Below are 26,130 nucleotides of genomic sequence, written 5' to 3' on the forward strand. Positions count from 1 at the left end.
AGCACAACAGTTTTCATCAGTGCAAGCATGATGGCACGAGGGTTTTCTAGTCATTAAGTATGCTTTAAGACGATTAGCTAACACAATGTACTGTTATAACACTGGAGCGATGGTTGCTAGAAACGCACCTCTGCACACCTATGTATTGTAGGTATTCCATTTCCAGCTAGAATAGACATTCACAACAACGGCTAGACTGTATTTCTGATTCAATTAATTGTTTTCCTCATTGAAAAAGCAGTGCTTTTCTTTCAAAAATAAGGACATTTTAAGTGATCCCAAACTCTTTAATGGTAGTGTATGTCTGCGGGTTTTGGCAGACTTTTCAGATGGTTTGGGGAGGGTTTGGTTACTGATATATGGCAGTATATCCACCTGAGGGAAGATGTGGGAAAACCCCTATAATAAAGCCTATAGTGAGTCTGTGGTGTCTGTGGTGTCAGCAGCTAATTACTGCGCACGTCAAAGATAGCTGGATCTTCCTCTATCGATGGGCTCATTGGATGCAGTCGGCCCTGTCATGCTATGGCTGCAGCTCTGTAACATGTTTCCAGACACAAATTAGTGCGGAGGGATTGCAGCTTATTACCGCAAAGGGTCCAGAATGAAACCGAGAAAGTGAAGACCGTTTGCACTCGGCTTCCTGACAAGTGCGAGGACAAACACAGGAGTTAGCCGGAAGTGGCTACAAGCTAACGTGATGTGGGATAATTGGAGGAGGAAGTGGGAAAAGCAAACTCAGACAGACTTTAATGTGGAGAGTTCTATCTGATGGACTGTCAAAGCACTCTTTAAATTAGCTCCTGGATGAAAACGTGTTTGCGTTGGTTGGTAAAAAGACTTTTAGAGTTATAATTGGATGGTTTGAAGTGTTGCTAACCGTCTAATGAAAGACATCCAATTAGGAAACAACTGCGACTGTAAATAAAATCAGAATGAAATGATGAGAAATATATTTGAAATAGAACAACAGTGTGAAGACAGTTTTACACTGGCAGCTTTATTTAGAATTTGTTGACAGCAAGTTGCACATCATAATAAAGTGAATATAGCATCAAAAGACTAAAATGGAACAAAGCTTGTATATATAGCTGATGCAAAATCTCTCAAGCTCTTGTGAAGTTAAAGTAAAGCAATGGGTGTCTTCATTTTTGGTTTGAATTGGGATAGCTCCACAAGCTACATCACTGCTGCAACTTAACAGAAGATGAGAACAGGAAGTACATGGACAAGAGTCTAATTTGCCTAATTTACCCTGAGTTTTTGGATCTTTTCGGTCAAACCGCATTGCTCCACTTTATGCCAATCATCCGGAGGCTCTATTCCCTCCAGCTTCCTCCTTTAGCAGGGTTTGTCTCTGGTGTCATAGCCGTGCTAATTGAAGACAGGCTATAGCTGTGATTATTGCTCACTGCACTCCACATACATTTGCATCTGCAGCAGGCTCTTCAGTAATATCCTTCATGCAGGAACAAGTGTGCAGGGGAAGTGTGCCTCACAAGCTGCTAATTAACCACTAACTAAGGCTGCTTACCCTTTCTCCGCCTTCGCGTAAAGAACCCTCTAATCACTTCCAACTCAATTTGGAGACGAGTGGACTTTATGATGCGTGAAATAGGCAACACGTCACTGGTTGGGAAGCTAACTGGGTGGCTTGACACGGGCGATAAGTGGGCTTCAGTGGACATCAGTCACAATAATGTTTATGGAAAGCCATTATTACGGACTCCCCAACCATACAAGGGACTGTGTGATAATAATGATATAAGAAATGTAAGGGGACTGTAGGATTGCACAGTTTTACATTTCCAACACAGCTGTCAGGTATGGAGTGGCCATTTCACACTGCTGAAAGCAAATTCAATATTTTTTTCTCTTTGACCAAATGGTCTAGCTTTGGATAAAATATTTTAATCATTTCCAACCATCAACAAGAGTATAACCCCTCGATGTGAATAGCTTCAATAGGGGTTCCCAAAGTAGGTTACGGGACTCTTAAAACAGTACTAAGTAACTTGTTTACCTTAATAAATCCTTTTCATAGTCCCTCCGGGGGTTTAATGCAAGTGTTAATGGGATTATTTCATCTCTCCCTAGTGTCTCTGGCCAGAAAACCACAATTGCAGCTTTGCCTGCACCGGGTGGGAGGCCCCAATACACACTAATGGAATCACAAAGAAGAAGCTAACAGGCTAACGGACAAAGCTAACTGTGGGCTAGCACCACTGTAACAGTATTTACAGCCAAGTTTGAGTGAAAAAAAAAACGTTTTAATTAATAATTGGATGTACAATATACCTCTCTCCCTTTGTCTTTTCAATCAGCATAGTATTTACTCTCACGGGCAATTAATGAGTAAAAAAAACATGCTGCGACACTTGCAGTGGTGCTTATGGCCTCTAGGGGCATGAGTTATTCGGTACTGCTTCAAGATGCACTGCAGCTAGTCCGTCAATGATTGGCTACTCATAATTCACAAAATAAGTAGTTTGAGATTATGGATTCTTCAGTGTTTTGGGAAACACTGATAGATCATGTATTTGACAGTGACTCAATTTATTATCACAACACAAGTCCAGTAAATTTGAAAAGTATATACTAAAATCCTGTTTGTGTGTATATATGTGTGTGTGTGCTTTGGGGAGTCTTTCTATTGTTGGAGCTGAACTGCTGCGGTCTGCTCTGCTCCACATGCCTTGACTTCATGCTGATTAATAATAATAATAATAATAATAATAATAATAATAATAATAATAGTAATAATAATAATAATAATAATAATAATAATAATAATAATAATAATAATGCATTTTATTTCTTAGGCGCCTTTCTAGACACTCAAGGTCGCCTCACATCCACAAGTATAATTACACAACAATTAAAAACAGTTAAATACAATGTTAAAAACAGCTTGAATAAAAGGACGATGCAGGTGTGGTCACAGTGAGTAGGCTTGTCTAAACAGATGAGTTTTGAGGATGGATTTGAAGTGTGGGAGTGAGCCGGTGTTACGGAGGTCAGGAGGGAGAGTGTTCCAGAGCTGGGGAGCAGAGCAACTGAAGGCTCTACTCCCCATGGTGACGAGACGGGCGAGTGGGGCGGCAGTGAGCCGTAGAGAAGAGGAGGAGCGGAGAGAGCGGGCAGGGGTGGAGATATGGAGGAGGTCAGTTAGGTATGGAGGGGCGAGCTTGTGGATTGCTTTGAATGTGAGGAGCCCAATGTCTCCTCAGCACCCTGTGCACACTGTACAGGGATGAAATGTAAAGCAGCTAGCTGAACGTGCGTGTGTTGAGTGTGACTGTGTGACTGTGACTGTGCCCCAGCCCATGGCTCCCATGTGCACTTCAGATCATCAGCAGCCTGGAGCAAACGTGTCTGAAATCCCTCTCTCATTTAAACAAGTATTGTATTCATGCCTATAATAATTACTTGAGCAAATTGGAGTGTAAGTTGACTTTGATTGCCCAAAAATCAAAGTCGCAGTGTTGAACTAAACCAAGGAGCAGGTGGTAACTTTTCTCAACAAGCAGCGTGAACAAGCAGGGGTAAACATCCATGGGAAACCAGTGGAGATTATTTAACAGTACGCTACCTGGGTCTGGGAGATTGTGCTCAAATACAGAAGAAACCTTCTGAAAATGCAAGCAGCGGCAATACGTGTTAAAGTGATAGTCTCTAAGATGGCAAAATAAGGAAGGAAAGAGAGAAAGTAAACAATCAAATCCCCCACTCTGGAGACCTGAAAGCCTAGTTTACAAAACGTGTGTAGAGAGAGAAATACATTTCCAAAGTAAACAATCATGCCCCCTCCACCTCCTGATTGGTCCTGACAGGTCAGTTCACAGGAAACCTCTTCTCATTGGTCAGCATTATGGCAGTGGGATTCTGATTAGTTGCTGAGATCACTTTAGAAAAAATATCAGTATTTTATATCACAATTACGGGCCCAGGCAGTACATCCGCAATATGTGAAATTAGCTAATAATTTAAAGGGGCTAGATGCAAGTTAGTCATTTTATGCTCATTACTGCCACCTCAGGTCTTATGCGTAACTGCAGCTCCTATATTAAGCTTGTGCATGACGGCACTTCGGACCCGAATGAACACCTTTTGAGTGACAGTGCAGGATTTTAGAGGCAGTTGTGGTGAACAGGTCTGCACTCATTCTACACATTAGGCCATGGCTGGAACATGTAGGGGGAGGAAAATACTTAGTTTTCACATTTTTAAACTCTGTTTAGTCCCTTTAAACTAACAGACTACTTTAAAGCAACGTTAGTTTGGACTAAGCAAGAACATCCATTTGGCATTCTCCTTCATTTGCTGATTTCCTTCAATGAACATACCAAATATAATATAAATTCTGCAAAACATGGCTTCATTAGTTCCATTTCATACATTTAATTTTTAAACAGTTTTTTAGCCAATACTGGTGACCTTCCATGACCATAAGGCAATGTCTGATGTCTTGTTTGGCTGTAGTAGTCCGTGCCTGTTAATTGACTCTTGGAGAAGATCCACCGGCTCCTTGCAGCAGGATAAGCATGCAGTATGAAGACATTACTGATTTGACAGCAGCCCTCCTCCACATGTTGGCTGGTCTAATAATGCCTCTTGTGGACCCCAGCTCTTGTACTCTGCTCAGCCCTGATTCGATTTGCGCTCCAGAGGGAAGGCAAACAGAAAAGACTGCCAAAGGAACGGTGCAGGTTTACCCAAGTCAAATGAAGCCTTTAGGCGACAATTCACTGGCTCTGAAATGGATTTATTTTGCAAAAAGGGTTCATCCTTGAGTTGACAATGCACTGCTCATTTGCATACAAGTTCCGAGAGCACTCTCTGAAAGTTTGTTTAACGTGGATCCATTAATCACAGTTTCAGCTCACTATCAGGCATATCCCTGAGTAATCAATGTTGATGTACAGTATGAGTCACTGTTGTTAGAAGTCATAGTCCTTTTTGGGCTGGTTTGAAGTTGGGAGAAAATAGACCATAAAAACGATGCCAAGACCTGGAAATCTGCTTTTTGACACATTTTTGATGCAGTACAGGATTGACTATCGAAAACTGTCCAAACAATTTATCCTGCAGTTGAGAACCATTTTCTTTAGCAATCCCTATGTTGCAAAAGTGTGGAATAGTTCTCTATTGCAATTTTCTCCTATCCACTGTGAATAACTTTTGTGACATTTTGACTTCTCTTGCTATCAGAGTAGAAGATCCCTTCTCTGGAAAGTAATTTTGACCCTCTAAATATATATTGCAGAGTCAGTGGCACATTTAGTTTTACCATTAAAAAACTTTCTCTCCAACTTTCAGACCAACTTTGAGAAGTGGTTATTTTCACAGTCTATTTACCACTCGTCTCAGCTACTCTGAGATCTTACGAGTTGCTTTTGGCCTTTTTTTGTAGCAGGTCTTGCACTTTGCTAGAATTTACTACTATACATGCTGACTTTTTGATCTTGTTCACACAGTTATCCAAGTGCGCAGCCAGCGATTTAATTATTGCTTAAGGCAGATCGCTTGACCTTGAACTATTGTAGCCTTTTTCACTTGGATGCATGTCAAAGACATTGTAGGGGACAGCAGGGTTGGGTCATGGGGAGGGTTGGGTCATGGGGAGGGTTGGGTTCTGCAGTGTTTTTGAACTATTAAGAGAAACCAGACAAAACTGAGAGGTCACAGAGTGTGATGCCACTTACTGCTTAAAGGTGCTAAATGGCAGCTGCCAGAAAGGTTGCAGCATGCCCACTGTACAAAAGCTGTGCTTACACTTTGCAATTTTCAGGTTGATTTTGAACATGCCAAATTCAACTCAATCAATCAATCAATCAAACTTTATTCATAAAGCGCTTTTCATACCCAAAGGTATCACAAAGTGCTTTACAGATTACAACATTTAAAACAATTGGGACAACCTCCCATATATATACATTTTATATATTAGGAATAAATAAATAGATTAGTCAGTTAAAGGCTAAGCTAAAAAGGTGGGTCTTGAGCCTGCTCTTAAAAACATGAACGTTCTCTGCAGCCCTGAGCTCCTCCTCAGGTCGTTCCAGAGGCGAGGGCCGTAATATTGGAAAGATGCCTCACCATGAGTCTTTTTGTTGACTTTAGGAATGACTAGGAGACCCCTGCCGGAGGAGCGAAGGGGCCGTGAAGGTTCATAAGGTAAAAGCAGTTCTGAAAGATAAGAAGGACCAAGACCATTAAGACATTTAAAAAACATTAAAATAACTTTAAAATCGATCCTGAAACACACGGGGAGCCAATGCAGCGATTCTAAAACCGGTGTAATGTGGTCCCGCCTCCTGGTCTTCGTCAGGACACGAGCTGCTGAGTTTTGTAAGAGTTGTAAACCTGAGATACTCTTTTTAGGAAGAACAGAAAGCCGGGCATTACAGTAGTCGATACGACTGGTGATTTTTTCAACTCGCACTGTGCGACAGAATCTCATACAAGGTGAGCCCGAGCCCACGACGGAGGTGCTCACACACTATAAATCAATCAATCAATCAATCAATCAATCAATCAATCAATCAATCAATCAATCAATCAATCAATCAATCAATCTTTATGTATATAGCGCTTTTCATACATTTCATGTAACACAGAGTGCTTTACAGTTTTAAAAACTAGGCCCTGCCTCATTTGCTTTGTCTGATCCCGTCAGATCTCGGAGGCTCAGCAGGAAAGGGCCTGGTCGGTACTTGGATGGGGTGGGGTGGATGTAGTAAGTGAGTGAGTGGTTGGTGGTGGTGGGAGGGGCTGATGGCACAGACTGGTAGCCTCCCTCCTGACTATGCCAAGGCAACTGTGGCTATACAATAGTAGCTTAGCACCACCAAGTGCGTGAGTGTCTAGGAAAGAGCTATATAAAATCAGTGCATTATTATTATCCGGAGCGATAACCTGCTCACACTGTACGAGTGGCATGACCCGAACAGTGTGAGGTGCTACTATGGATACAGGCTTGGTCCTGCCATCCTTTCAAACGGCACATTTTAAACACCCAGATATTTAGTTGGAAAGAATAAATTACTTAACTTACTTAACTTAAATTACACCCGATAGTCACTACACCTTTGCAGACTTTCATGTCTGTGGTTCAGGAAGACGTTATTATCGGTGTGTTGCCTTGCTCTGCTTTGTGTGCTTCGTGCACCCTGTGTTTCCCTTCAACCAGTTCTTTCCTGTAGCTGTGTTTCTACAGAGTACACGCAGCTTTCATTCGGCTTCAGCAGCGCTAAAACCTTATGACTCACCACAATTATCAAACAGGTCCGAAAACCCTTCAACAATTAATCTTCAGTCTTCAGTATGTTTACTGTGAGCAGCTCATCGCAGCTTATTGTTGAGTTTCAGTTGTGACAGCTTGTGTTCCCAAATAGTTTGCATCTCTAACGCTCATAAAAAAAGTGGATTAGTGTGAACGGTTTGCATGTAAACAATATACCCGAAGTTGTGCCTTTAATTCAAGCAATGGCTCACAGGTGGCTAGGAATAAGGATACGCTTTTAAAGGAATAGGCCACCGTTTTTACATACTAAGATATGTTCTTACCTCACTTTAGACGTGTTAATATATCCCCGTCTGTTCTTTGTCTGTGCGCTCTGCCAGGCAAACGGAGCACCCGCAGCCTCTCCCACATGTCACATAGCTCCGAAAAAGCTCACGATAGAAGCTACCAAGCTCTTCCACGTGTTCCCTATTTAAATAAAGTTACGTGAAGTGTTTTCATGCGAAGTATATTTACACAGAAATGTAACATGTCGATTTTATAAGCAAATAAAAAGGGGTACTATATTGTGAGGTGTAATGATACAGGAGCACAGCGTCCGCGCAGTAACTCCTAAAGACTTCCCCCGCTCACTTCCGTCAATAACCTTTAGGAGTTACTGCGCGGACGTTTTGCTCCTCGTATCATTACGCCTCACAATATAGTCCCCCTCTTTATTTGCTTATAAAATCGACATGTTACATTTCTGTGTAAATATACTTCGCATGAAAACACTTCACGTAACTTTATTTAAATAGGGAACACGTGGAAGAGCTTGGTAGCTTCTATCGTGAGCTTTTTCGGAGCTATGTGACATGTGGGAGAGGCTGCGTATGTGCTCCGTTTGCCTGACAGAGCGCACGGACAAAGACCAGACGGGGATATATTAACTCGACTAAAGTGAGGTAAGAACATATTTTAGTATGTAAAAACGGTGGCCTATTCCTTTAAATGATGGGACCATTGAGGAAATTACCCCTCTCAAACTCAAACTAAGGAACTCAAATTTGGACTGGCACAAGGACTGGAGAGTGACTTGACTTAATCTCTGGCGCATGCACAGTGTTTCCATTAAGACTTGCCATGTCTGGTTGTCTCATCAACCATAGTAACCTTTCCTTGTAGTTTCGGTTCTTGGCTAAATGCTTTTGGTAGCCTGAGGCCCGAATCTGAGGGAATAGACTCATTTGTACTCTTTGGGAAGTGATTGCCAAGTTCGAACTGTGTTAATTTGATTGATGTGTAGTTGGCCGAGCGCTGGATTCGGTAGTAATTACTCTTTGTGCTTGCCGTGATAAGGAAATTAATCAAGCCATTATGTTACTCCCATTTTATCATCAGGACACAATAATTGAATAAAGCAACCTCACTTATCTTCAAAGTCACCGGAGCTTGCGACGTGCCTGCCAACAAGGTAAAAAAGGGGAACCGATTCCTCTGATAGTGGGGTATGAATACTGGGGCTTATTGCATATTCAAAGACAACGTTGTCACTCTGATTGGGACAATCAAGGCCAGTTGTTCTTCAAATGTAATCAAAGAGCCATGTCATCAAATGCAGTCAGGGGGCTTTTGTGCAAACCAAAATGCAGATTGAGGTGTAGCGGTTCCTTTGTCCTGCAGTGTGACATTACACGAGCTGCTTCCACCACCAGATACTAGCCAGGCCAGACAGATATATATATCTCTGTTCTGTACAAAAGTTTTAACGGAGGTGATTGGCAGGCAGATCAACCAACGAGTAAGTCAGAGGTGAGAGAAGGTGAAAAGTTTGCTCTGAATGGTAAAGAAAAGGAAATGTTCTCTCCTGCCATTAAAAATTATATAATACAAACAAACAATGCATGAAAATGGTAAGTAGAGCCTTATGCTAGCATGTTAGAACTAGCATGTGACTCAATGGTGATTTTGAATGGTTAATGTTAAATGATCACTATTTGGATCGACGACAAGTGAAAACTGTTTGCAACCAGTTTGATATAAGTGATCAAGTGCATAGTGAGCTACCATAAAAAAGTTAGCTCCCACAGTTGAAACAAAGACACACAAACTTCAAATGGCTATGAGCGACTAATACAGTATATTCCAAACCGACGATTTACAACCATGAAAACTTTTGTTGCCATCATCCACTTTTCGTCTTTTGTGCAATGTAACAGAGCGGCCACTTGAAAGGCTTGTTTCCAGTCACCCGGAGAGATTTGCATTTGTGCTCACAATTTATCTCGCCTGTAGGGATGTCACCAAAGTCTATTCCCATCTGAACACAAGAGATAAATGAGCTCTGCATGAAGGAATTGCATAAGGGAGATTCTCAAAGCCTTTATGAAAACACAAAACTCCGGAAGAGCATAGAAAACTGCATTTATTAACGGGATGGACTTGGGAGTCCAACTGTCCGGGTGATTTATTACAGAGCCTTACTACTTATTTTATTACACATCATGAACTGTTCCTATCTGTATTCAATATGATTTACACTTATATAGGATACATTTCCCATGCCATAAATATATTTCCATCATAGCACCTGCTTCTGGTTGAAATGTTATATTAGGTCGCAAGCAGAGCTAGTTCATCCTATAGCAAGCCACACAAGTTGCATAGGGCCCCTGCAGCCACAAGGGCCCCATATCTCAGTCAAATTACGGTTTTGTTTGGATTGTTAATCAACACGTTGTTATGGCAATAGGCTCTCTAATAGTGCTGCTCACTTATTCTCTGCCTACTTTGCCGCATATAACTCCAAAATGGAGCTGTGTACTGAAGTGGATGTGCAGGAGAGACCCTCCAGCTTCCTCCTGTCACCCCCAAGGCGAGAGTGCATCTCCTCTCGCAATTTTGTTTCATGCATGAAGATGATTTTTTTATAGAAAGCTTCTTTTTCCATTCACCAACCATCCACTGCTCCATCCATCTGGCCATCCAGAGTTACACTGCACTCATCAGTGAACAAGACTGTTTGGAAATGAGTCTTCTTGTATTTCTGAGCCACTGCAGCCATTTCTGCTCGTCAGCTTCAATGAACAGTTTAGTAGAGGCTGGATAGAAGGTTTATTCACAGCTGCAGCCTCTGGAGGGTCCTACACCTTGATGTTCGGGAGACTCCAGAGGCACCAGCAGCTACATGTCAAATACCTGTTTGCAGCTTTGTAGCAGCTGTTCTCTTAATCTGATGTTTTTGTCTGGCAGAAACCGTCCTCATTGTGCCTTTATCTGCACAAACCCTCTGTGCTCTGAATCAGCCATCAATCTCTTAACAGTACGATGATTGCGCTTAATCTTTTGAGAAATATCAAAGGTTTTCATACCTAGTCGAAAGTATTAAATCATTTCACGCTTGTCATCAGCAGAGAGATTTTCTTTCCCAGATTGCTGGAAAATGGTGGTCTGCTTAATGATGAGGAATGTCCTGTTTCAGTAGTTTTTCCCTTACCTGGGGTTAACCTGACAACTGATCTTCACAGGCATCTGAGATTGATGTCAGTGATTCAAAGAGCCCAGAGACACAATACCATCCATGAGTTTAATTGAAGAAAAAAAAAGCATTTGTTTTTACCTTTATGATACTGACATACAATTTGCATAAAAATCTGGAACATACTTTAATCCTAACCCAAACCATAAGGATCTATGCATACTGTGTGCCAACTAGGGACCAGAGGTGATTTACCATTTTAAAAAAGTAGGGAAAAAAGACTGAAGTCCTAAACACCAGTCTGACAGCACCAAATTGGTAGTGGTTCTCACACAGTGGGTCAGGGTCCAAATTGAGGTCATTACGATCCACTTCTGACCTGCACACCTGTGTATGACCGTAAATGGGTTAGAGGTTCGTCGAGTGATTATATTGTTGACGTGTCATAAGTAAGAAGGGCAAGAATGCGAAGACTTGTCCTATTTCAGTCCGTTAGACAGAAAGCAAGGAGTGCCAGCATCTCTTTACACTTTTTACCTCATGGTCCCTCACATTTTTACCACCAGAGTAAAGCCTGTTGAAGCAATCGACGAAAGTAATGGCCCTATTTTGCAATTGGAAAGATTTGACTAAAACATGAATATCAGACAAGCGGTGCAGTTGCAAGTACATTTACAATTTAAATGTTGAAATGAAGATGTACTTCACTGGGCACATTTCAAACACAGTCTGAAACACTGACAATACAAAAATCAGGGGCCTTTTGGAAGTGATTTTTGAGGTCTAAACAACAAGGAGACTTTACATTTGGTTTCTTGCAACTGCTCAAATGATTGCTGTCAGTGATTTGCTACGTGGAGTTTTGATTAGATTAATTCTGCACACTATGAAGTTTGAATTGTGTGCTCCAACTTAATAGCATGGAATACACCATTTATATACCCATAAAGCCATTCAATTATCATTAGCTGAGATAATTGGCAACAAAACCGCATGTAGAGCAGTTTGGTCCTATGTTGTACGATTGTGTCTGCAGCATTCTCTTCTCCCAACATAGGAGGTCATTAGTGTGTATCATCAATAATTCAGGAGATGCTCAGAGTTTAAGTGCGTTCTAAATAATTGTTTCCTAAATGAGTTTAATGACAGTCTCCCCATGCTTTTGAAGGCTTTTTGTGTTAAGTCGCCTCGTCATTGGTTCTTACACATAATGGATTAGCAGCACGTAATTGCTTGTCAGTGTTACTATGGGACTTGGACTGACAGGTTACTCCAGCTTAACATTTATTAATCCATAAACCTAAAACATCATCATCAACCTTTATTGCAGACTCGAGGTCCAGTTAAAAACAAAAAACACTTCATATGTGGTTTGGTTTGCGACCGTGTATGGTCGCCCCATTGACTTTTGTTTGTGGTTTTAGCCCATTTCTAGCTATGATACGTGATATGACAGCTTCCAATATGAAAGTAAAGTCAAACTGAGCAATAGCTTAAAGGTGTTCGAAGGGTCTTTTATTAAATTTGTGAAAAATAACACATGATAATTATGTCCGCTCTAACAAGACAATGGTTTCAGTATCTTTTGTCAGTCTTTGATGGACGTGCATGGAAAATAATCTATACCATGGAAACAGATTGGGGCTGCAATTCCCAGGAGATCCAGTTCAAACAAGCTCTTCACAGTCGTCTCAAATTGACGTGTTTACCAGCTTGTTGCCTACAGTGGGCCTTATGTTATGTGATAATTGGAACGATTTGTCACATCTTTGCAAATCAGGGCCACTGCAGAGATCGAGAGGTGTAAGTGCAAAATAAGCATGTTTTGACGAAGAATGAAATATAATTAAGTGGCACTTAGCAGATAGTGTAATAGAAACTGCTGATCTGTGAGGAATGTAAGTGCTGGCCAAGTTTCAACAAAATACAGAATAGTCTTGTTCGGATTTCTCAAAGGAATTGATTATGTGTTTAAGGCTGTTGTTTCCTTTTGCTTTAGGATTATTGATCTTGCAAATCCTCTTCAGTTTGGTTACCACATTTATTCCACTGCCCTGTTAGGAAAAACATTTTCATGTATTTAAAGGCATGCATGTAAATCCACCTTTTTGAGCTTTGGTTGTTTCTTCCTCTTATGCGTTTGGATTTTGTCATTGTACAAATGAAACACAAAATTGTCCAATTCTAAAGCCTATAATCAATCAATGGACCTGTTCTGAGCCGTTGATTTGCTAGCTGCCGATTTAACCAAAAGTGAAAGCTTTTTTCCACTGTTCTTTGATATAGTTTCCATTGTCGCCTGCAGAGGGAACTTCAAGCCAATTTGAAAGCCTATCCAGTCCACTCTCTCACACTCTTACTGTCTTTTCTTTACACCAACATTATTTCGTTTTAAATGCAAAATATCCATGATTAAGTTCCCAACTAATGCTTTTAATTAAATTGATGCTTTTGATTAAAATGAGCTTATATGTCAGTTATATGAATTATTTACAATTTGAAACTAATTGAAATATTTTTACTACAAATCACTGAAACACATCTTTCTGGCTGAGTTTCTATTTTGGAATCTAACACAGAGCGATCCACCTTATGTTTGTTTGCATGTCGACTGTTCGCCCTAATCCACTTTTTATGAGCTTTAGAGACATAAAATATGTTGGAACATGAGCTGTCACAGCTGAAACTAAACTACAAGCCACGATTAGCTGCTCACAATAAACTTGTGAGGGAAAATTGCACCATCGAAGAATTTTCTGACCAATGGGCATGTTGTCTCCACTTAAAGGGATATTTGAGGATTTTTGACATAGGGCCTCTTTTCCTAGTTATACAGAGTGTTTCTAATTTCTGGAGATATTTTTTTTGTAATTTATGCAGTTCTCATGTTTGAAGAGTTTCGTGGCGCTAGGCTAATGCAAGGCTAGTGCATTTCTACAATATCAGCTAGCCTGCATTAAAACAGTCTGACCCGCTCCACAGAGCACCTGAGGCAAATCACTTATAACACCAGACTAACCATATAAATGTCTGTGTCAATAGAATTATTGTAACCATTTTGTATTTAAAAAAACGTATATTTGAGCAGCATCAGCTTTGTGGTAGTATAAGCTACGCGGCGGCGGAGTGATCTGCTAGAAAATAGTCCCTCAAAATGCGATCATTCATGTGATGCAAGGTCAGTTTTATTTCAAAAATTACTCCACCGACACAGACATTTTTTTTGTCTTTTACTCAGAAACAATCAGAAACAGAAACAGTTGGAACGCTCTTTCTACAACTAATAAATTCAAACTGCAGTGTATGAGAGACCCAGCTCAGCTTCGCCTCACAGGGCTTGGTTCATGTCACTCGTGCAGGGTGAGCAGGTCAGTCGTGTGCGTTATCGCTCTTTGCAGTGTAAAACACTTCCGTGGGCTCGAGCTTTCGCTGTATGAGAGTCAGTCGCAGTCGACATGTTCAAAATCACCCTTAAAATGTTACAGTGCAAGCTCAGCTTTAGTCCAGGAGCATGTTCCAAACAGTGCACACTGCAGAGCCACAAATGTCACTTTCTCTGGTTTTTATTTCAACCACGAACAGCTGCACCAGGACATCTTATCAAATGCTACTGATCGTTTAGAATATCGTTTCCAGCATATCAGGGAACTGCCCCCATCCTTGTGTCTACATGAGTGACCCCAGGAAAAAGGTGGATAGAATATATTTCTAATCAATCCTACATATACCGTTAGTTTGATCCACTACATGGGTAAATCTTGGCTTTAAACCAACTGCTCTGCTTCATACTGTATTCTGTCCAAATGGTTGTATCCTACAGCTACTCCGTGGCAAAGCTGTGAAGGCAAACGCTTGAAGGAAGAAAAGAATCCCTTTGAACAGAAGAGAACATAGATCAGAGAACCAAAGCCTTACAAACATGTTCAGATTCGGTAGTTGCAAATAGAGTGTAGCAGGGGGGGAAAAAATCGTGTTATGTATCTTCCATAGTCCCAGGAGATCCTCTGCACACACTTCGCTCCACTAGAACCGCTAAAGCTAAACGCCACACGCCTCGGGTAAACACTCCATTTCAAATAGTGAGAGCGCAGATGAAAACACGCTTTTGCCGAACGTAATTGGAGCTTTGAATCGCAGTCTGTGATAATTGCGGGTTTGATTCCTACACATTTCCACCGCAAACATTTGATCTGTGTAGCCCCTGTTTGTTTGTGACTGTTAATGGCTTGCGATCGTGCACCTGTACAATGTCGCCAGATGCCTCCCTGCAGTGAGCCGTTGTACAGCAGCTGGCAGATTACTTTGGCAAATATTGTGGCACTTTATCTCATTTTTCCTGGCAAATGGGCTGTGGACAATGAAACTGTACACAAACTCTGATGAGGGTCCCCTGGTGCGGGCGGTGGATGATATTTTTCTATGAATATCACAACATGGAGCAGAGCAATCAACAGTCGCACAGATGGGTAGATTAGACGTTTCGGATTACAAATAGCTTTTGTCCTTAAGAGCGCGTTGATGAAGTCGATTAAAAATAGTCGGTGAGTCATCAAAGGACAAATGCAAAACAAGCAAGAGCAAAGTATTTTTCAAGACATTTGCAACAATAAAATCTACATCTTTCCCCAACACAAGTTAAATGTTTTATGTTCCATTTGAGAAACTACAGCTAAGCATCTCTCTTCATCAAATACACAGAGTATCTTACATTTGACCTCCACCTGACCCAGGAAGAACATGAAAACTCAGAAAGGCCCCTAAAGAAACACCTATTTTAACCTATTTCACTCTCTCATATGTATCATATGTATCCAGGTTTTGGACCAGCACAAGAAGTCCTCAGGCTTGACTTCTTGATGCACTACATAAGACACTTACACAATACAATACTAATTGCATTGTTCTTGTAAGCCATGTTCAAGATCACTGTAATTTATAGCATTTGAAGTGCAATTTTAGCTCTCATTAACATTTCCACTCTACACACATGTACAAAAATCTGTACTGTGGGGGAAAAAAACAGCTTAAAAACAAAACATACATGCATCAGTTAGTGGTTGTGGCAAATAAAGGAACAGGCCACCATTTTTCCATACTGAGATATGGTCTTACCTGAACTTAGAGGAGTTGATGCATAACCGTCTGGAAGACCAAATATGTTGTTAGCATTTCGCCTCTTCGAGCATATTCCTATGGACCCAAACGGGAGTGAAGTTAGAAGTTCTTCCACGTTTTCCCGGGCCCCCAACAGTCAAGGGCCCCCATGTACCAGCCGTTATTGTGGAGCATGTGGTAAACGCTTGATATACACAGTAGGTACATCATTTCTCCACTAATGCTCCGTGGCGCTGTTTATCCCCATCCTGCTGCATGCTTTAGTGAGTCATGGTTCCCTATGTTAATTTATAAGGAGCAGAGGACACACTTTTTTACTCATGGCTCCACCAGATTATATTTCTAATAGTGAAACCAGTTTATTGTAACTCTCTTCATGACCTAAAGAACCTCAGCTTTCTGTTCTGAGCAAAACCTATTTAGAGAACTGCATTATGGGAGTTGTCAGGTGACCCGCTCCTGCCAAAATGACATCCTCTCTCCCAATGCACAGTACACCGGGCGGCCACCTACCAACATACTTGCTTGGGGCCCCTTGGTACCCTTGCTACGCCACTGTAAAGACGGTTACGCGAGTAGTTACACAATCCAAGCATAGTTACACAAAATTAAATATGTCGATTTTCTAAGTGGATAAAAAGGGGTACTCTATTGTAAGGCGTAATAACACCTTAGGAGCACTTTGACGACTGCACAGTAATATCTTCACTCCTAAAGAAAGAAAGATATTCCTGCAACTGTATTTAAATAGGGAAAACATGGAAGAGCTGGGTCGCTTCTAATTTCACCCCCGTGAAGAGGCTAAAACGGTGGCCTGTTCCTTTAAGATTCTGATGCAAGGAAATAAGATATATTTAATGCATTTTATTTGTTACAGTTGTTGCTGGAGAACTACATAAATCATGTGGGTCTTGGGGTCAGATCATCTCCATAATAATGCAAAACGACCTACACGACTATTTAATCAGTGGTGCCACAATAGAGGGCATGCATTTGTGTAAAACATCACTTGCATCCACATTTTTCTGGGATCGAGTAAACAAATCCCAACAGGATTTTGTTGGTTTATCTTGTACTAATAATCATTGAGTTCTATGAGCACTTAATCCTCATAGTATTTGCATACACAATCCTCTGATCCGTCCTCTTATATAGGCTATAAAAGCATGTTATATGGCATCGCCTAAATTGGGGATTTTAGCCTGGAAAGTTCTCTAAAATGTAAGATAAAAATGTGAAGAAGCACAGTTTAGTTTAATCAACAGCTTCTAAACCCTTTGATATTTTGAGGTACCTTTTCAAGCAAACGTGCTGATTGTCGGCTTCTGTCTGGCAAACCACACTGGTCGTAACTCACAGCTGATCTCCTGAAGTGATGGTGAAGATGTTGTTTTTTTTTTTTTTTTCTTCATTCTCTCAAACCAGAAACAAACGTTAACCTTTCGTTGTGTTTATATAGGGTCCAATTGAAGCAGACTTGGTCTATTTCCACAAGTACGCTCAAGCTGCAGCGACAACAAATTGTTGCTTTTTGGCGGTAGATTGGACCAGTCTGAGGTAGATTTGAGATTGCGTTGTTTGACTTTAGCTGGTTTGATTGCTTTCTCCTGGTTCTGCGCTGAAACCGGCAAATGGAAATGTTTGGTCTCTTTGGCCAGATCTATTCAACTTTAATTGCTACACAATTAAAATGATTGTTGTTGGTTTATTTGAGAATTTGAGAATTATTGGTTATTTTCTTTGTCACCATCTTGCAGTTTGTTGGTGAGAGAGAAAGCTATATTGTGCCTTGATGAGTGCTTTGAGTGCCTTTGCTATTTTAGGCGACAAAACAAATGTAGTGGAAACTTTGACGAGCAATGATAGAAGTTTCTAAAGAGACATTTGCTTGGTTTGCATTGGGATTGTTTTGATTTTTTATGCAAAACAGTGTCTTTGCTTCATGCAATCTATTACACAATACTCACACTTTCTTATGCATTTTTCTCATCTTCCCATCTCACTTCTTATCCGTGCAATTCAGTCTTAAAGGGATATTTTAGGATTTTTGACATAGGGCCTCATTTCCTAGTTATCCAGAGTGTTGCTGATTTCTGGAGATATTTTTTGCTGTAATTCAAGCAGTTCTTATATTTAGGCTAATGCAAGGCTAGCGCATTTCTATGATATCAGCTAGCCTGCATTAAAAACAGTCTGACACACTCCACAGTGCAGCTAGAGGCAAATTACTTATATTGCCAGACTAACCATATAAATGTCTGTGTCGTGTAATTTTAACCATTTTGCATTTAAAAAAACCTTATATTTGAGCAGCATCAGCTTCGTGGTTGTATAAGCTACGCGGCGGCGGAGTGATCTGCAAGAAAATAGTCCCTCAAAATGCGATTATTCATGTGATGCAAGGTCAGTTATATTCCAAAAATTATTCTATGGACACAGACATTTATGTGGTTATGAACTGCATGAATTGCAACAAAAAAAAATCTCCAGAAATCAGCAACACTCTGGATAACTAGGAAATGATAGCCTATGTCAAAAATCCTGAAATATCCCTGTAACATTTTGCCTTGCCTTTTTCTTTTTTTTTTACATGATTAGCCCTGCGCCGCGGGTGCCCTGATAAAAAGTGAAAGGTGCGTGTGCTTGGATAGATCAGCCAAGTTTGCTGCCCCCTGCTCTTCTCGGAGGGACGTGGGGCTACTGCGATGACGGACTAATCTAACTGTGTGATTATCTTCTCATTACAATCAAACCCAGCCACTCATAGAAGAGGAGAATGTGTAATTACGCTCAAATCTCCCATGACTAAAACAGCGGATAATAGGCAGAGCAAGGGCTGTGTGCACTTCTAATTGCTCAGTTTATTTAGTCATTGCTTCATACCGGCTCATTTGTAAAGCAGTTTTGAGACGAGTACAAGGTTAAAAGCCTTTTAAAAAAAATGTTTTTCCTTTTGTTTTAAAGTGGGTGAAGTGTCATATCTCTGTGACACAGTGACATTATTTTAGCTAAGCATTAAAACAAATTAGTACTTGTAAACTAGAAGTAATACAGACAATTTACTTTAAAATGGTAAGTGTATAGTGGTAAGTGGCCCTAGTACTAATAACAGTAGTTGTAGCAAAAATAAAAAATCTTCCACCTCAACAGTGAACAAATTATTACTCAAAAGGAACTTCATGGAGATCGCTGCATCTGCACAAGTTCAGAAAAAAAAGAAGAAAAAAAAACGCCATTTCCCCCGAATGGCAGAGCAACTGAAGCGTGTAAATAACTACATTTCAATTGACACCTCCATTTGAATAGTCAATGGCCGACCTCCAATTTCGCCAGAGAATGCCGGCGGGTAGAAATGAAAGGGAATTAAACACCCAGCCAGTCGACCGGATGACAAAAAAGGCTTCACCGAGCGCAAAAGGCATCCTCGCAGTAGTCGGATTACGACTGGAGAAATGTGTCAAAAATGCCCATTGTAAGTCAGTGTCTTGCTTTTCTTTGCAGCGTGCAGACAACAGCATGTCAGACGCTCAACGCTGAAGAGAGAAAAAGCGTGAAGCTCGATCACGCCACTACAGCGAGGAACGGGCCTGTGAAGAGAAGAGGACACAAACACCACAGCCATCGCCGGAAGAGGAGGTGAGAATGAATTACTATGCTGAAGCTAAGAGGATTTTTGAAGAGATCAGCTCATGGGTGCCGCTTGAGATGCTGAGGTGGCTGATGGTTTTGCCGCTGTGGAGAGATGGGTTGAGGAAGCATCATGGTCGAAAGGTGAAGAGACAAGATCTGTGATTGTTATTTCCATAGAAACTATAGAGGTCCCATTTCAGTGAACCATAATAATTACCTTTACATGTGTTACCTTTGCAGTGCCTTCATTTAGCCTTTAGAGTGGAGGTAGATATCTGGTTGGTTGTTATTTAACATATTTTTTGCTTTTGCTTTATTTGCAAGTAGCCATGTAGAGATTTGCGTCTTAGACTGTCTTTAAACATAGTACTGGAAATACAACAAGGACCATAATACACTGTAACTACTGTAATACGCAAAAGGGCTCCAGAATATTTGACGATGAAGTGGTAAAAGATTGAATTGGGGGATATTATGATAAACAATCATTAACCTTTAACCAAGTACATTTTCTTCAGTTCAGCTTTACCCAAATCTAAAAGCTTCTCAAATGGAGGCTGTAAACTCCTCACATGGAAGTGGTGCAACGGGTAGCGCTCTTGCCTAACAGCTAGAAGGTCCTGGGTTCGATTCCCACCTTGACGGGCACCTTTCTGTGTGGAGTTTGCATATTCTCCCCGTGTCTGCATAGGTTTCCTCCGGGTACTCCGGTTTCCCCTAGCCTGGTGGGACCAGAATGATCCCCCTCTGTGTTTTTTGTATACAGAGGGGGATCAGGCTGGACCATAGACCGAAAAAAGGGCAGAATCTTCACTGTAGACTTGGCCCTTGCGTGACGTGTAGCTCGCGAAGCTCCAATGCTAACAAACCCTCATTAGTACGAGATTTCTAAAAAAAACTTTTTACGAAAACCAGCCTGGTTTGTAACTAACCCAGTGTTATCACAGGAAGAATATCTAGCTGTAGAAAGTTTAACAAAATTAGAAACCAGGCTTTATATAACATGTCTAAAGCGCACTGCATTCTAATGGGAGACTAGCGGCGATATCGAGGTACTGCAGCAATGGTGGCGCCTATCTATCTATCTATCTATCTATCTATCTATCTATCTATCTATCTATCTATCTATCTATCTATCTATCTATCTATCTATCTATCTATACGATAACGACATATCTTTCAGCCCTACCAGCTACCCAAGATATTCTCACCTGGTCTCCCAAACATATACATAGATAAGCATAATGGTACTTGCGACTGCATAGCTATTCAAGCCTGACATAATGTAAACAGTCTTATCAAGTTAGAGAAATCTGAAGACATCTGGAGGTTTTGACAGGGCATATGCTGCTTCCACACCTGCATATGAAACGTCTCACGTCAAGAATGGCTTCTCGTTTGGAGGTGGAATCTTATTATATTTACCTTTTTGAAGATAAAATTAATTAGCACTTTCCCGAGCTTTTCCAAGAAGTGCTGAGCGGGGCATCATCCCCATCAAACCTGGAACGCTCTCTGTGGAAGGTAAAACTTTTGATGTGGAGAAATACAATGCAAACTTCCCCTGAGAATGATTGCTGCTCTGTCGAGAGTGAAAATGAAGGTGTTCAAAGTTAGTTTTAGTTTTAGTCACATTTTAGTCATTTTTAAATGTGATAGTTTTAGTCAAGTTTTAGTCCGTTTCATTATAAAAAGTAAGAATTCATTTTGATCAGTTTTGGAAATTGGGATAAATAATAATAATCTCTTGGCTTTTTATATCTTTTGACAAACAGATTACACCACAATAGGCACTGGCAGAAGTGTTATCGTGAACAGGACTTTTCCCGAAAGCGGCCACTCTCCTCGTCCTTTGATCATCACTTCGAGATTTTTTTTTTCACATTTACCGGGTGTGTTCTCCCGTTCCACGCGATAGCTCTGTTTGCGAAAGGTCTGATGAGCTCGTCATCGTTACATTATCGTCTTTAAAAAGGTGCGTCAACGAAATGATGTTGTTATTGTCAACGATAGATAGTAGTAGGTAGGTAGGTAGGTAGGTAGGTAGGTAGGTAGGTAGGTAGGTAGGTAGGTAGATAGATAGATAGATAGATAGATAGATAGATAGATAGATAGATAGATAGATAGATAGATAGATAGATAGATAGATAGATAGATAGATAGATAGATAGATAGATAATTTGGAATCATTCAGGTGACATATGAACTTGAACATCAGGTTTCTCAAGACAGCTCGCAAAGTGTTTACTCGATTTGACACAAGAGTTCACTGGCACTTGTCCATCAGGGCTTTTTTAAATAAAATTCTCAATGCATCATTGCATGCAACTGTAAGTAATAATGATAACCTGGAGGTTAACCTGGAGGATGAAGCTGTCTTCAGTCAGTTGGACACGGCATGGATCGAGACTACCATTTGCATCTACCAATGCAGCTAATGTCAAGTTTACCTTGACATGATATAACTCTTGTAAGCTAAGCTCTGTGTGCTTTCACAGCTGGAAGGCCCTGGGTTCGAAGGTCTGTTCCTACAAATGTGTACATCTGTCCCCATTGAAATGAATTGTGAATTATTCATAGCATTTATGGGGTTTCTTTGTCAATAACTATACATCTATATACACTATACTATACATCTTATAAGATGATGTTTAGTGGCTATTGATTTAGCTCGGAGGCCACTTTTACACACTAATTCTTATCCAAAGTAAAATCTCAAAAGATTTGTAGATTCATGAACGATTTCTAGGCTTTGATAACATCTAAATGTGCAAAATCATTCGTAATTTGGAATGTTTGGACGGCTAAATACTAATGTCTGCAGAACAAACGCTGAATGTGTGAGCAATACGTTTTAATAAACTGCAACATAAATTTAATCAGACCCATTTTTTCCCAATTACAATTAGTCCTAGAGATATTGGCCACTTCATTTCGCCTCCACCCCCAAAATAAATCTGAGCTCGGCCGTCCCTTGGCAAGTGTCCTCGGTGTGAGTGCGGTGCTGAAAGTAAAGCAGCTGTGATTAGGAGGGCAGTGAGGTACTTGTTAATCTCCACCTCTGACCACAGGGCAGCCCAGAGGAGGCCGCCCGGACACTACATCCTGCTCCAAATTGACTGCTCACCAACAGTGATTCATCAGAAATCTTTCAGCAAGCTCCGCTCACACACGGGACCAAAGTGTGTCGAACGTAAAGGCAATGTTAAATATGGAGATGCAGAATGTTTGAATACATTATTAACCTCTTACTAGACTGAGCACATTTTCTTCAGTTCGTTTTCTTTCTTTTTTTAACCTTTTAATCATTTTATTGTTGCTTATTTTTTATTGTGTTTTCGTCACTTTTTCATCTCTTTTTTGTCTCTTCTTTGTTGTGATTTTGATTGTTTTTTTCTGCTTTTTTTGTTGCATTTTTGTCACTTTTTTGTGGTCTTTTTTTTACATTTTTGCCACTGTTATGGAACAATTGTGGTTTAGTTTGGTTTAGTTTGGTGTAAGTAGAATGAAAACTGGAAAGAAGTTGTCTCGGATTAGGCACGCAGGTTTATGTGACGCATATGGAGAGACATTTTGTACAGTTTGTACAAAGATGCTCTGTCGGTCCAGAGCCAAGACACAGTATTTATACAGACTGTATAAGATTATACGATCAGAGTGGGCCAATGATGTTAGAGGTCAAAGTTGTCTTTGTTGAATGAAATGAAAGGCACAGATACAGCAGATACATAAGATGCTATGAACAAGGACATCTCCATAGATGAGATGACTGCTTATCTAGAAGGAACACATTAAGTAATGCTCACTGAATATACATGGGAAACTCGGAGAATTAGAATTAGAATATTGTTCAAAGGTTCATTTATTTCTGTAATTCAACTTAAAATGTGAAACTAATATCTAATCATATAGACTCATTACAAGTCAAGCCTTTATTTGTTATAATATTGATGATTTACATTCTTATTTTATGAGATTTCTAATTTGGGGTTTTTACAAGCTGAGCCATAATAATCAAAATTATAACAAATCAAGGCTATACATTTCTCACTTTGCATGTAATGAGTCTATCATGTATTAGTTGCACCGTTTAAAGCAGTACTAAGTAGCTTGTTTACCTTAATAAAACCTTTTCGTAGTCCCTGTGGGGGTAATACAAGTGTTAATGGGATGATTGGGGTCTGTCATCTCCCCCTGGTGTCTCTGGCCAGAAAACCACAATTGCAATTTTCCCAGTCACCGAGGCAGAGGCCCCAATACACACTAAAGAAATCATGAAGAAGAAGCTAGCAGGCTAACGGGCAAAGCTAACTGCGGGCTAGCGCCACTTAAACAGTATTTACAGCCAAGTTTGAGTGAAAAAAAGTATCTCCATTGTGTAATTACAATATCCCTCTCTCCTTTAGTCTTTTCTGTCAGCGTAGTATTTATTCTCACGGACAATTAATGAGTAAAAAAACATAACATGCTACGACACCTGCAGTGGCGCTTATGGCCTCAAGGGGCATGAGTTACTTAGTACTGCTTTAAGTTGAATAACAGAAATTAACGCACTTTTTAACGATATTCTAATTTTCAGAATTTCACCTCCAGATTTGGGTACAGCCAACTTGGAGAAAATGTGCTAATTTCAGGTGGGAGTTAAGAGGTTAAATGGAATTAGCCACAATCGGTATAGTATATTTACTCACTGGAAACATCTATACAAACTGTTCGGTTCTGCATTTTTGTAAGATAATGTGTTATGGGCCATCGCACACATTTCTTTTATGTAAGCTGCAAAATGTCACGCGGCAACAACATGCACTACCAGCTATATTTCATCCGTTACAATGAAAAAAAAACCCTGCACAAATCATATTGAGACAGAGAACAAAACGCCATTTTCGAGAAAGGGGCATCTGCTCTCACCACTGAGTACATTCTCATCAAACATCTCCCATCGCCTCTTCATACGGAATTGTTCCACGCAATCACCACTCCCTGCGCTGAAGCCAATTGACTGCGCTTTCATTTCCCTCTCATTCTCCACCTTATCAAGTGAAATTGTTTTTCTTCCGCACAAAGAAAGTTTCGGGGAATGGGAAGAAGAAGAAGAAGAAGAAGAAAAAAAGAGCTAAATCGTGCCTTTTCTGCATAAGGAAGTGCTAATGAGTCACAGAGCGTTCTCATTACCTGGAGAGGCTACTTGGGTTTGGCCATTCTAATAAGGCCTAATGCATTTGGGTTCCTAATGCTCCCAAACTGCAGACTACACAAAGTCTGGTCATTTATTTTACGGGGGAGACAGTCTTCTGCATCCATTGAAGCAGGCGCGCGGTCTCGGGAGCTTTGCGGGCGCATATATCAACTCCAGACCCACTTTGTCACTGTCTGGGTTGGCTCTGATCAGCTCACCTCACGCCTGCTGTCTGTGCATTATTTACTGTTGCGTACATAAAAGACGGGGGGGATAGATTAAAGGCCAAACAAGCTGGCCGCTTGTGTCAGTTGTAAATATGATAATCACATGGCAGGAAATGATGAGATGCGTATTACTAAAAATGAAGTGGAAGTTCGTTTAGTCATCATTCTGTGGCTTTTGCGCTGTGTTATGACACATCCAGGAATCCTAGCATCCAGAGCCCCTGACATAAACGTGAACATTCAAACAATATTGTGAAAGTGTAATTCAGTCCAGGCTGTTTAAACTATCTTGTTTACCTTAATAAATCCTTTCTGTAGTCCCTCTGGGGGTAATACAAGTGTTAATGGGATGATTGGGGGGGTCTTTCATCTCCCCCTGGTGTCTCTGGCCAGAAAACAACGGGTCGGAGGCCCCAATACACAGTAATGGAAGCACAAAGAAGCAGCTAACAGGCTAACGGGTAAAGCTAGCACCAATTAAACAGTATTTACAGCCAAGTTTGAGTGAAAAAAAGTATCTCCATTGTGCAATTGGATGTACAATATCCCTCTCTCCCTTTGTCTTTTCTGTCAGCGTAGTATTTACTCTCACAGACAATTAATGAGTAAAAAACTTAACATGCTACGAGACCTGCGCCTGCAGTGGCGCTAGGGGCATGAGTTACTTAGTACTGCTGTAAAGCCTTTCAGCAACTATAAATACAAAGCTCCCTAGTATGTTTGAGATCATGATGTGGATACTTTTAGGGAGCATAACTTTTATGGTAAAGTTAACAACTATAGCCTGCTAGTTCACGATGTACAAATGTATCAAAAGCTTCATTTGCAAAATATTGAAGGCCAAAACAATTAGCTTTATTTAGTTTTAGTTTGCACTGCTGGGGAAAAATAGGGTTTTTAATCTCAACATTCTCCAGGATATTATGTGCAAATTAACCAGCTAAAGCCTTGGTTTGCTGTGGTCATCTTTACTGAATTAAACCGAAAGATTAAACATGATTAACTATAGTATTTGATAGTGTGTAATAGTAACCTTTTCCCCTCATTATAATTCATACACTTGAAAAGGTCGCATGAAGGTGATACATTTCGTTTTGTGCAATACAGTAGGCCATATCCAAGTGTTAAGAAAATAGAATCTATTATAATCTGCACCCTGCAGCAACCTTTCAGAAATATAATGGTTTGATGAAGAAAAAAAACGTTTCCCAGACAGCCCCGTTGGTTATTTAGTCCACAGACAGTATGGTCATTAGGAAAGAAATGAATGCCATCA

At 40.5% G+C, this 26,130-nt stretch overlaps 1 protein-coding gene across 3 annotated transcripts in view; it reads left to right on the forward strand.

Moving 5' to 3' along the window:
* srrm4 (serine/arginine repetitive matrix 4) overlaps positions 1-26,130 on the forward strand; it is an 81,048-nt gene that overhangs the window by 39,613 nt on the left and 15,305 nt on the right. For all 3 annotated transcript variants that reach the window (XM_079571808.1, XM_079571809.1, XM_079571807.1), the window contains exon 2: positions 19,320-19,454. In XM_079571808.1, coding sequence (XP_079427934.1) covers positions 19,320-19,454 — 135 coding nt within the window. The remainder of the gene's footprint in view (positions 1-19,319; positions 19,455-26,130) is intronic.

This window comes from Gobius niger (genome assembly GCF_951799975.1).
Source record: "Gobius niger genome assembly, chromosome: 1".
NCBI classification, from domain to species: Eukaryota; Metazoa; Chordata; class Actinopteri; order Gobiiformes; family Gobiidae; genus Gobius; species Gobius niger.